This window comes from Acomys minous (genome assembly GCF_964271855.1).
Source record: "Acomys minous genome assembly, chromosome: 19".
NCBI lineage: Eukaryota > Metazoa > Chordata > Mammalia > Rodentia > Muridae > Acomys > Acomys minous.
This window is the reverse complement of record NC_140499.1, coordinates 64,224,351-64,235,798: the sequence shown is the minus strand read 5'-3', so window position 1 is coordinate 64,235,798 and position 11,448 is coordinate 64,224,351. Positions and strand designations below refer to the sequence as shown.

The window sequence follows — 11,448 nt, the reverse complement described above, 5'->3', positions numbered from 1 at the left end:
TAACCCAACAAAACTTGGGTAAATGCAACAGAGCTCTACAAACTGCAGCAGTTTTAAATTTGAGTTATTTAAGAAACACCTTGCTTTTGCTTCATGAGATTTTAAGTGATGCTAAGAACAATTTTTTAAAAACCCAATTGCAATTTTCTGTCCAAGCCTTACTCTTAAATAATATGGGAGTCACCTTAATTGGGATAAAATTTTTGGGAAAAACCAAAGGTTCCAACCTCCCTTTTTCATATTTGGAGATAGCAGATAGTAAAATACCCTAAGTGACTGGAAAATGTGCATTTCCAGATTATACATGAGTTATGATAGACATAATTAAAACAGACAAGTATGGGGCTGGAGAGATGGCTCAGCGGTTAAGAGCACTGACTGCTCTTCCAGAGGTCATGAGTTCAACTCCCAGCAACCACATGGTGGCTCACAACCATCTATAATGTGATCTGATGCCCTCCTCTGGCCTGCAGGTGTACATGCAGGCAGAGCACTGTATATGTAATAAATAAATATTTAAAAAAAAATAAAACAGACAAGTATAATTATTTGCCAAACATTTATTGAGATTTTTTTTTGTTTTTTGTTTTTTACAGTCCAGTTATTTGAACAAGAATGTCTTTAAGGCAGTGTAAGGCCTTGAAGGATTGTGGGCTGATAAGTCTAGCCAATAGACTTCTAGAAATTTGTTCCGTTCATACACTTTCCCCTTTCCTTCTTCCACCACAGTGTGAACTCTTGTTGGACCAAAACAAGAAAGATGTTTACAGGATCTTGAGTAGATTCCCTCCAAACCAAATTGTACAAAAGTAGTAATATTCTCAAACCTTTCAAAACTTGGGAGAATGGAACAGAGCTCTACCAATTACAGCAGTTTTAAATTTGAGTTGTTTGAGAAACACCTTGCTTTCACTTCATGAGATTTTAGGTGATGTTAAGTATAAAAACATAATGCCAAATTCTACTTTTCTGTCCCAGCCTTTTTCTTATTAGACATTTCTTCCAGTTATTCACTGATTTCATATAGTATTTTTTCTGTATAAATCATCCTTCACCCTTGCATTATTCGAGGGCTGTAAAATTTCAGCCTGACAATGGAATCTGTTGCAATTATGTAATAAAAACTGAGAAAACTATTTGGAGGTAAAGACAAATGAAATCTAGACCAAAGAAAGTGTCAATTTAAACATAAAATGAAAGCTGTAGACAAGATGATCCACTACTAAAAATAGTGGTCCAATTATTTTGAATATCAAATTGCTACATTATTCTTATTATTTGTGAAAGCAATAAATCAATGTGCTTCTCAAAGTTCCTTTAAAAATTAAATGGCTTATTTTTTTAAAAAATGCACATCATATCCGCACTCAAAGACATCTTGCAATAAAGAAACTACCCGAGGAAGAATAAAAGACAGGAATCGAAAGAAAAGAAATAGGTATAGTTTAAGATTCAGGAGGAAAAGACACGTTCTAATTAGAGAGTTTTCCCACAACCAGAAACACACGGGTTATCATCTGCGTTTCTCATTTTCTTTTGCTTGTAGCTTTGGCTGGTGCCAGGATGTTGGCAGCATCCTCTAAGAACGGTATTGAGACCTTTGCTCTTGGATGTACTCGTAGAGAGGGCTGGAACGCACTGGCACGTGGGCAAACTGGCGCGTGCCAGACTCCAGGATCTGGCGGCGCCTCTGCTCCCCCTGCCGACGGATCTGCTCTTCTTGGAATTTTCTCTCCCGCTCTTGGCGACGCCTCTGTTCCTCTTCCTTACGTAGTTCTTGTTCCTGAAGGCGAATCTTATCCCTGGCAAACTGCTCCTCAGCCAGGTACTGACCGTCTCGCTTCTGCCTCCGCAACTGCTGGTCCTGCTGCAGCTGTTTCTCTTCCCGGAATTTCCTGTCGCGCTCCTGGCGGCGCCGCTGCTCTTCTTCCTGGCGAAGCTCTTCCACCTCACGGAATTTTCTGTCTCCCTGTTGGCGCTCTAGGCGAAGATGTTGCTCACGTTCCTGGCGACGCAGTTCCTGCTCTTCCCTTTCTTTCCTGAGCTCCGGCTCTCGGGGGAATTTTCTGTTTTCGCGGTCCTGAAGACGACGCTTCAGTCCCTCTCTTTCCTGGCGGAGCCGCTCCTCTTCCTGAACCTCTTGGTGCAGCAGTTCCTCCCTTTCTTGAAGAAGCTCTTCTTCCTCACGGGCTTTCCTGTCGCGTACCTGTTGCTCGCGTTCCTGGCGCCTCCTCTGCTCTTCCTCGCGCTCCCGGCGGAGCTCTCGTTCCTGGAGGCGCTGCACTTCCTCACGTTCCCGGCGGAGCTCTTGTTCCTGGCGGCGCTGCTCTTCCTCGCGCTCCCGGCGGAGCTCTTGTTCCTGGCGGAATTTTCTGTCCCTCAGCTGCTCTTCCTCACGTTCCCGGCGGAGCTCTTGTTCCTGGCGGCGCTGCACTTCCTCACGTTCCCGGCGGAGCTCTTGTTCCTGGCGGAATCCTCTGTCGCGTTCCTGGCGCCGCAGCTGCTCTTCCTCACGTTCCCGGCGGAGCTCTTGTCCCTGGCGGAAACCTCGGTCCCTCAGCTGCTCTTCCTCGCGCTCCCTGCGGAGCTCTTGTTCCCGGCGGAGCTGCTCTTCCTCGCGCTCCCGGCGGAGCTCTTGTTCCTGGCGGAATTTTCTGTCCCTCAGCTGCTCTTCCTCACGCTCCCGGCGGAAACGTCTGTCCCTCAGCTGCTGTTCCTCACGCTCCCGGCGGAGCTCTTGTTCTTGGCGGAATCTTCTCTCGCGTTCCTGGAGGCGCTGCTCTTCCTCGCGCTCCCGGCGAAGCTCTTGTTCCTGGCGGCGCTGCACTTCCTCGCGCTCCCGGCGAAGCTCTTGTTCCTGGCGGAATTTTCTGTCCCTCAGCTGCTCTTCCTCGCGCTCCCGGCGGAGCTCTTGTTCCTGGCGGAATTTTCTGTCCCTCAGCTGCTGTTCCTCACGCTCCCGGCGGAGCTCTTGTTCTTGGCGGAATCTTCTCTCGCGCTCCTGGAGGCGCTGCTCTTCCTCGCGCTCCCGGCGAAGCTCTTGTTCCTGGCGGAATTTTCTGTCCCTCAGCTGCTCTTCCTCGCGCTCCCGGCGGAGCTCTTGTTCCTGACGGAAACCTCGGTCCCTCAGCTGCTCTTCCTCGCGCTCCCGGCGGAGCTCTTGTTCCTGGCGGAATTTTCTGTCCCTCAGCTGCTCTTCCTCACGCTCCCGGCGGAGCTCTTGTTCTTGGCGGAATCTTCTCTCGCGCTCCTGGAGGCGCTGCTCTTCCTCGCGCTCCCGGCGGAGCTCTTGTTCCTGGAGGCGCTGCTCTTCCTCGCGCTCCCGGCGGAGCTCTTGTTCCCGGCGGAGCTCTTGTTCCTGGCGGAAACCTCGGTCCCTCAGCTGCTCTTCCTCGCGCTCCCGGCGGAGCTCTTGTTCCTGGCGGAATTTTCTGTCCCTCAGCTGCTCTTCCTTACGCTCCCGGCGGAGCTCTTGTTCCCGGCGGAGCTCTTGTTCCTGGCGGAAACCTTGGTCCCTCAGCTGCTGTTCCTCACGCTCCCGGCGGAGCTCTTGTTCTTGGCGGAATCTTCTCTCGCGCTCCTGGAGGCGCTGCTCTTCCTCGCGCTCCCGGCGGAGCTCTTGTTCCCGGCGGAGCTCTTGTTCCTGGAGGCGCTGCTCTTCCTCGCGCTCCCGGCGGAGCTCTTGTTCCTGGCGGAAACCTCGGTCCCTCAGCTGCTGTTCCTCACGCTCCCGGCGGAGCTCTTGTTCCTGGCGGCGCTGCACTTCCTCACGTTCCCGGCGGAGCTCTTGTTCCTGGCGGAAACTTCTGTCGCGCTCCTGGCGGCGCTGCTCTTCCTCGCGCTCTCGGCGGAGCTCTTGTTCCTGGCGGCGCTGCACTTCCTCACGTTCCCGGCGGAGCTCTTGTTCCTGGCGGAAACTTCTGTCGCGCTCCTGGCGGCGCTGCACTTCCTCGCGCTCCCGGCGGAGCTCTTGTTCCTGGCGGCGCTGCTCCTCCTCACGTTCCCGGCGGAGCTCTTGTTCCTGGCGGAAACTTCTGTCGCGCTCCTGGAGGCGCTGCTCTTCCTCACGCTGCTGGCGGCGCTCTCGTCGAAGTTCCTTCTCACGTTCTTGGAGGCGCAGCTCCTCCTCCCGGAATTCTCTCTCGTGTTCTTGACGCCTTCTCTGTTCTTCTCGTTCCTTCTGCAGCTGCCTTTCGTCCTCAAGGAACTTAACATCTCTCTCCTGTAGCCGTCTTCTCGATTCTCTCAGGAGCTGCTCCTCCTGCCGGAGCTTCTCATCTTGTCTTCTAGCTTCCCTTTGGCGCTCTTCTTGCAGCTGTTCTTCCGCTAGGAACTGCCGGTCGCGCTGCAGTCGGCGCCTTCTCTCCTGCTCCAACTCTCTCCTTTCTTCCTCTTGCAGGGCCCTCTGGTCCTGACGGAACCGTCTCTCTCGCTCCTGAGACTCTTCCAGCTGCTGGATAGTTTCCTCATCCTCTCTGCGTTTGGAGAAGAGCCTGTTATTACGAAATTCATTTTCTTTCTTTGGTTGCCACTGCCATTTCAGATCCCTGCGCTGTTCTTCATCCCGCAGCTCCTGCAGCTCCGCCTCTTCATGCTGCCTCTCCTGCTGCAGGCGCCTCCTTTCCCTCTGCAGCCGCACCTCCTCCTGCTGCAGTCGCTCTTCCTCCTGCTGCAGCTCCTCCTCTTGATACTTCCTTTCCCGCTGCAGGCGTCTCCTTTCCCTCTGCAGCTCTTCTTCCCGCCGCAGCAGCTCTTCCTCTTGCTGCAGGTCCTCCTCTCGGTATTTCCTCTCCCTCTGCTGGCGCTGCTGCTCCTCTTCTTGCAACAGCCGCTCCTCACGAAGCTGGCGCTCCGCCTGGCGTCTCCGCTGGCGTTCTTCCAGGAGGCTGTCCTGGAGCTCTGCCCGCTGCCGCGTCTCCTCCCGGAAGCGCTGCTCCTCCTCACGTAGCTGAGCGCGCTGCTCCTCCCGGTCGCGGAACCGCTGCTCCTGTTCCAGGCGCTCCTCTACCCACTGGCTTCGCTGGCGCTCTTCCTCAGCGAGACGCTGCCTTTGGAGGTCTCGGCGCTCCTCCTCCTGTTCCCGGAGCTGACGATCCTGCAGCTCCTGGCGAAGCGTCTGTTCCTGCCTGCGAGGCCTGGAGTAGACCTTGTTCTGACGGGCTTCTGCCTCGTTTTCGAGCTGCCTCTGCCACCTCTGGGTGATGCTCTCCTCCGGTTCCCGGACCCGTGTCTGCTCATCCTCCTCGGCCAGCAACTCCTGCTCCTGCCTCAGCTCCTGGTCTCGCCTCAGCTCCTGCCTGAGCTCCTGCTCCTGCCTGAGCTCCTGGTCTCGCCTCAGCTCCTGCTCCTGCCTGAGCTCCTGCCTCAGCTCCTGATCTCGCCTCAGCTGCTGGTCTCGCCTCAGCTCCTGCTCCTGCCTCAGCTCCTCCTCTCGCCTCAGCTGCTGGTCTCGCCTCAGCTCCTGCTCCTGCCTCAGCTCCTCCTCTCGCCTCAGCTGCTGGTCTCGCCTCAGCTCCTCCTCTCGCCTCAGCTCCCGCTCTTGCCTCAGCTCCTGCTCAAGCCTCAGCTCCTGCTCTCGCCTCAGCTCCCGCTCTTGCCTCAGCTCCTGCTCAAGCCTCTGCGCCTGCTCACGCCTCGGCAGGGGTTCCCGTAGCTCTTCTGGCCGGCGCTTCTGCAGCAGTCTTTCTTCGGTCTGGCGGTCGCTCTTGAGTTCTTGCCTTTCTCGCCTTTGCTGTTCCGCTTCCTCAGAAAACTCCTCAGCGTCACGACCCTTGCTCCAACTTAGCGGCTCTTTCTCTGCCAGGCGCTCCTCCAGTTCTTGAAGTTCCCGCCTTTTCAGTCTCTGCTCTTCATCTAGGTGTTGCCTGTCGCGCTGCTCCAGCCTCTCTTGCCTCTTTGTCTGCTCCTCAGCGCGCTCCTCCTGCTCATGTCTCTTCTGCCAGCTTCGGCGCCCAGGTTCTTCTTCCAGTTGTCTGTCCCGGGGCTCGAATCTCCTTTGGTCTTCCTGTGTCAGGCTCCTCTTTTCCCTAGGCAAAGCTCTCCTCTCATCTAGCTCTGCAGCCTGACCAAGAGCATAATAGCAAGCTTGAGCAATCTTGGAAAGGAACACGAGGAATTCGTTGAAATCAACACGCCCATTGCAGTCGCGATCCAGAAGTTCTAGGGTCAGGTCTACCGTCTCAGGGTCATGTGGTTTCTATGAAAATATTAAAGCAAATGTTTTATAATTATTTATAAGCAGTAAACTTTTACTTTCACACTTACGTTTTGCTGCGATTGGGAGATATTTAGAGCAATCAGAAAAGGCACAGTTTGTTTTTATACATATGTGAACAACTCATTTCAAAGCATACTCTTGTTGGAAATAGTTGTAATTGTGTGCTGATCAAAGCAACAAATTCTTTCTAGATGGGTGAATAAGAGTGGAGATTCATCCTTGTGATAGATAAAATAAAATTTTATAAAGATTTCCAACAGACATAGCCAGTTTTAAATAGCCAGTTCTACTGATTTAGTTTCTATTCTATGCTTGAAGAACCGAGGTATTTACAGCAATGACATTTTAATTGAGAAACAGGCAGACTTTGGTTGCTGAAAGTTTGAAGCCAAAAATGTCCCTTCAAGTCTACTAACTTGATTAGGCATCATTAGTGATAATGCCCTATTAACTAACACTTCATTCCCATTAACAATGCCATCAAGGTCATTAAATACATGCTATTAACTTCCTTAGTTCTCAGATTATCATACCAATTTAAATATCCCAGGCTCAAAAGTGAATGAGGATATAATGTAGACCTATCATGTTTTAAGATCAGTATTAATCAGTGGTCTTTTCCGTGGTCTTTCATGGGAAGAAAATTGATAGGCCCACATCTATAGATTTCTTTCTCTTCTGAGGTATTACCTGAAGGACAGCTCCAAGTTCCCTTTCAAGGAGGTTCTTCAAGTCTTTCTTGCTTAGTGATGCTCCATCACAACTATGTGAGGCATATTCATAGAAAACTTCAGTGATATCAACAATGCTTCTTATAAGTGGAGACATTTTTTCCCTTAAAATTCAAGTAAACCTAGAACAATTAAGATAGGATTTAGAATCAAATCTGATTTTGGGGAAACTTCATTCACATAGATTTAGACAGATATTTACACTTTTCACTAATAATGTCAACTTGCATTTTCAGAGCATTTTGTCTTTGAATACTGTGTTCAGGAAGAGGAAGAGAAATATTGAAAAATTCTAAGCCAAGAAACTGTCTTCAAACTATATTACAGTCAGCTTTTCATTGATATCAGTATAGACTATCCACCCCTCCCTTTTGTTTCAGCATATTTCAGAGCAGATACTGAAAGGATGAGAGCAAGAATTTAAATTCTACATGTTGCTACTCAGAATAACTCTTAAAGTCAAGTAAAGAGGACAGGTAAAAGCCAAGATGCGAAGCGAGAGACTTGAGCATCTTCAGAAGTAAGTAGAGACATGAACAGCCAATTGTGTCTGCGAAAACATGTCAACAAACAGAAGAGTGAAAAGGAAGTGTAAGTTATTCCTTAAATTTGTAGCCCATCAGGGACTAAATCATGTCATCAATTGTAAGATTAAAGAGTGTTTCCTCATCAAAACAAAATATTGTAACATTTAGATACAGCAACTCAGAAAACCAGAATGCATGATATCTACCTTAACTCAGGTATACTATGGCTATTCAATCTTCTATTATTGAAAATTATTTGACTCTCTTTTAGCCTTACCTATCTTGTCCAAGTGGGATAGCTTTTTATTAAACAAAAGGTGAGTCACACAGACAGTAAACAGTAATTAACATCAAAATATATCAGACCATCCCGGCAAACAAACCTGGAGAACTTTGAGTGACATTGTTCTTAAGGCTGGCTTTGTGAAACTCAGGCAAATCATTTGAGTGTTGGATTACAGAAATGGGAGGGGTGCTCTGGGAATGCTGCTCATTGATAGAGTCACTGCTAGTATACGCAAGATTATGTGTTCAATTCCAGGTAATGCCAAAACATATCAAGGCACACGGCAAAAACAAAGCCTTATCCAGCAACAGACTAGTGTTAAAAAGAATGCTTGGATGGCTTTCCTGGCTGAGTTCTGTATTATCCAACATCTCACGTACCAACTCAGATGTGAACTATATGAAGATGCCTATGTCATACATGACACATTAAAACTATCAGAGGGTTTGCCCACTTTTGAGATGATAGTTTTTCACACTGTTTCTTGATGTGTGTTAAGTATTGAGTTCAGAGCCTCGAGAGAACTCCTGCTCTCTGTTCAAGTGATGGCTCCAACCATAAAGAGATAGGGTGGGCCAGGCAGTGGTAGCGCACGCCTTTAATCCCAGCACTTGGGAGGCAGAGGCAGGTGGATCTTTGTGAGTTCAAGGCCAGCCTGGTCGACAGAGTGAGTCGAGGACAGCCAAGGGCTACACAGAGAAACCCTGTCTTGAAAAAAAAACAAAAGGTCTCCATAGTAAGGCATCGGCCAGATAGGGCTAAACAGTGAGACCTTGTCAAAAAAAAAAAAAAAAAAAAAGAAGAAGAAGAAAAAGAGAAAGAGGCAGAGGAAATAGGATAAGTGAGATTTAGCTGACACTGAAATGTGGAGATCCCTACAGAGCCTGCCTTCATTCTCCCAAAATGTACCACGGCTAGAAAACAAAGAATCAAAGAATCGTATAGAAGAATGCCATCCCATAGGATGGAACTTACCCACTTCACCAGAGGAAGAAGTCAAGTGCTCGCTGACACTGCTGGCAAGTGTGCTAGGTAACTGGCAGCAGGGCCTTTTATAGGGGTTTTAACCGTGCCCCAGGCATCAATTTAGGAAGGAGACACCCACTCTGTGGGATGACCTGATTCATTCAAATCCCAGCTCCACCTCTGTCTCCAGGAATGGCTGTTTATCTCACCGTTTGCTCACGTAGCTATTTGGCACAGGGTTCACAGGACTTGCCTCCTGACTGGGTACTTGCCCTACCTCATAGAGAAAGGTAGAATATTTGGCAGCTTTTCTGACTTTTCTTTAATTGCTAAAATAAAAACATTAAAACAAAGGTGATGAGTATTATAAACCTTTATTTATTATTCATCAGAAAAGGACAGCTCCCGGTCATTTATTTTTTTTAAGATTTATTTTTAAGTGTGTCTATGTGCAAACATGAGTACAGGTGCCGACAGAAGCCAGAGGTGTTGGAGTCCCCTAAGACTGGCCACCCAACATAGATGCTAGGAACTAAATTCAGGTCTTTTGTAAGGGCAAAGTATTCTTAACTGGTCAGCCATATTACTTTGTCTTTCTTTCTTTCTTTCTTTCTTTCTTTCTTTCTTTCTTTCTTTTTCCCTTCAGCCATATTCCTAACCCCTTAAACTATTTTGTTTTATAGGATATACATATTCTAGGTTGTCAATACACAGGACTTTTTTTTTTTTTTTTTGACATATACTGATTAGAACCAACTCATTTCTCCATGGCGTATAGCACACCGTGAAGAGATGACCATAGCCCTGCCTGGAACACCAGGAAGATGATGTGGGAGGACAATTTTCTTTTCTAAAAATTCAGACGGTAAACTTATTTTATATTGTATTCCTCTGATTTTTTTTCTCTCTACAGGCTAGGGGTTGCTTCTTAAGTAAAATATTTTGGAGAGTATCTTAAAATATGTGTTTATCAAGCTGTAGATGAGAAAGCATATTGTGAAATTTCATTATTAGAGATATTAAGTCTAAGTGAAATTCGCTCATTTGTTTTTCTTGCTAGCGTATTGAAGCCCCTGGAGAAAAAGAGCTAGTGTAATGCATTATTGTAGATACAATCATCCCATTCAGCCCGAGTTACTAATGGTTATGACATCTAAACACTTGAGTTGGCTCCTCCTGGAAGCACATTAAGGTTATTCTAACCCATTATAGCTGTCAGGGCTTTCCCAACCCTGGTGATTATTTGTGAATCTCGGGGCTTTTTTATTGTAAGGAACTGGATTTACTCCCGGTTGTCAGTGACTCCCGCCACTTCGTTTCGTACTACATGAAACTTTGGTTCATAATAGATTTATGGAGACTATTAAAATGATTCAGTGGCTTCTTTGAAATTCTGTCTCCACCAAAAGGAAGTACTGGTTTGGGGAATTTTGAGGAGAGTTTATGTTCTTTCTTGATGTCCATTTCTTAATCTAGACATGGATTAACTCGAAGATTGAGGTGATTGGGAGGTTGAAAATGTGACTGCAAACCTAGTATGTTTCTGCCTCTTCAAGGCCTTCACTACTGAGGTCTTGTTAGAACCATCAGAACTGTCATTATCTGTTGGGCTCAGTGAACTGATTTGATATGGCAAATTCTCTCGCTCAGTGTTAACTAATGTTTTATACAGGTCTCTTAGTCTTTGGGTCAACTTCAGCAATGGACAGACATAACTTACTACAAGTCATCAAAAAACCCTTTTTCTCTCTCCCAAGGTTTCTAGTATTTTGACTAGATAGCCTTCAAGGGATTCCCTGTAGCTGAATTATGTTTCTATGTGAGCTGTTCTCTGTCTCTCTCTGTCTCTCTGTCTCTGTCTGTCTGTCTCTGTCTCTGTCTCTGTCTGTCTGTCTCTGTCTCTGTCTCTGTCTCTGTCTGTCTGTCTGTCTGTCTGTCTGTCTGTCTGTCTGTCTGTCTTTCGGTCTCTGTCTCTCTGTCTCTCTCTCTGTGTGTCTCTCTGTCTCTGTCTCTGTCTCTCTCTCTCTCTCTCTGTCTCTCTCTCTCTGTCTCCCTCTCTCTCTCCCTCCTGCTCGCCCTTCCACTCCCCCTCTCCCTCTGACAGTATTTTTGCTAAGTAGTCAAAAATGGTCTTTAAGGACTGACTTCCTGTTGGCAGCCCAGAGTTTGCTTGTTTTTAATCCATGTCTGTTCTGTTTAAAAAAAAAAAAATTCAGTCCAGGGTTTCCATCCTGCAGTACGTTAAATGTTAAGCTTAGTAACACTTCCCTTACGCGTTCCTGTCTGAAGTGGGCACAACAGAAAGGAAAACATTTGCAGACATCCACTAGGTCAGGGGGTTGCCTCTTATTGTGTGTCCGCTACGGGAACAGCTGCACGTGTTCTTCTATTTTACACTAAGTATAAAACAGAGCGAGGCTGTTATTTCAGGCACCTGGAGCAATGGCTCAGAAGTTAATAGCACGCGTTGCTCTTACAGAGGCCGCTTACAACCTTCTGTTATTTCAGTCACAAGGGGTTTGACGCCCTCTTCTAGCCTCTACAGCCATAGGCCTGCGCACTGTGTGTGTACAAATATCCAGACAAGTAATTATAAGCTTGTTTATTTATTTATTTATTTATTTATTTATCTTTTGGTTTTTCGAGACAGGGTCTCTCTGTGTTAGCCTTTTAAAAGAATACAAAATAAAAACGAAAACAGAGCCGGGCATGGTGGCGCAC

At 47.6% G+C, this 11,448-nt stretch overlaps 1 protein-coding gene across 16 annotated transcripts; it reads right to left on the bottom strand.

The window, feature by feature from the left end:
- Nucleotides 1-545: 545 nt before the first annotated feature.
- On the bottom strand, nucleotides 546-8,809 carry TCHH (trichohyalin). Of its 16 annotated transcripts, XM_084769268.1 has the most exons (6): nucleotides 8,737-8,809; nucleotides 6,908-7,070; nucleotides 3,508-6,196; nucleotides 3,342-3,411; nucleotides 2,548-3,167; nucleotides 546-2,475 (listed from the first exon to the last, which is right to left on the bottom strand). In XM_084769268.1, exons 2-6 carry the CDS (start codon nucleotides 7,043-7,045, stop codon nucleotides 1,580-1,582), a joined length of 4,413 nt encoding a protein of 1,470 aa, XP_084625394.1. In that variant the 5' UTR covers nucleotides 7,046-7,070; nucleotides 8,737-8,809; the 3' UTR covers nucleotides 546-1,579. The 16 variants fall into 16 exon arrangements, with proteins under 16 accessions (XP_084625394.1, XP_084625404.1, XP_084625392.1 ...); XM_084769278.1 differs by having other exon boundaries at nucleotides 2,548-2,610; nucleotides 2,680-6,196; XM_084769266.1 differs by having other exon boundaries at nucleotides 3,324-6,196.
- Between the last annotated feature and the right edge of the window lie 2,639 nt (nucleotides 8,810-11,448).

What these genes read in the sequence shown, in the direction of transcription:
- TCHH (XM_084769265.1), bottom strand. Translation starts at nt 7,045, where the DNA reads ATGTCTCCACTTATAAGAAGCATTGTTGATATCACTGAAGTTTTCTAT. An exon ending in AACTTGGAGCTGTCCTTCAG is followed by an intron (nt 6,197 to 6,907) that starts GTAATACCTCAG and finishes ATATTTTCATAG; the next exon opens with AAACCACATGACCCTGAGAC. An exon ending in AGAGCAGCTGAGGGACCGAG is followed by an intron (nt 2,476 to 2,547) that starts GTTTCCGCCAGG and finishes AACGCGACAGAG; the next exon opens with GATTCCGCCAGGAACAAGAG.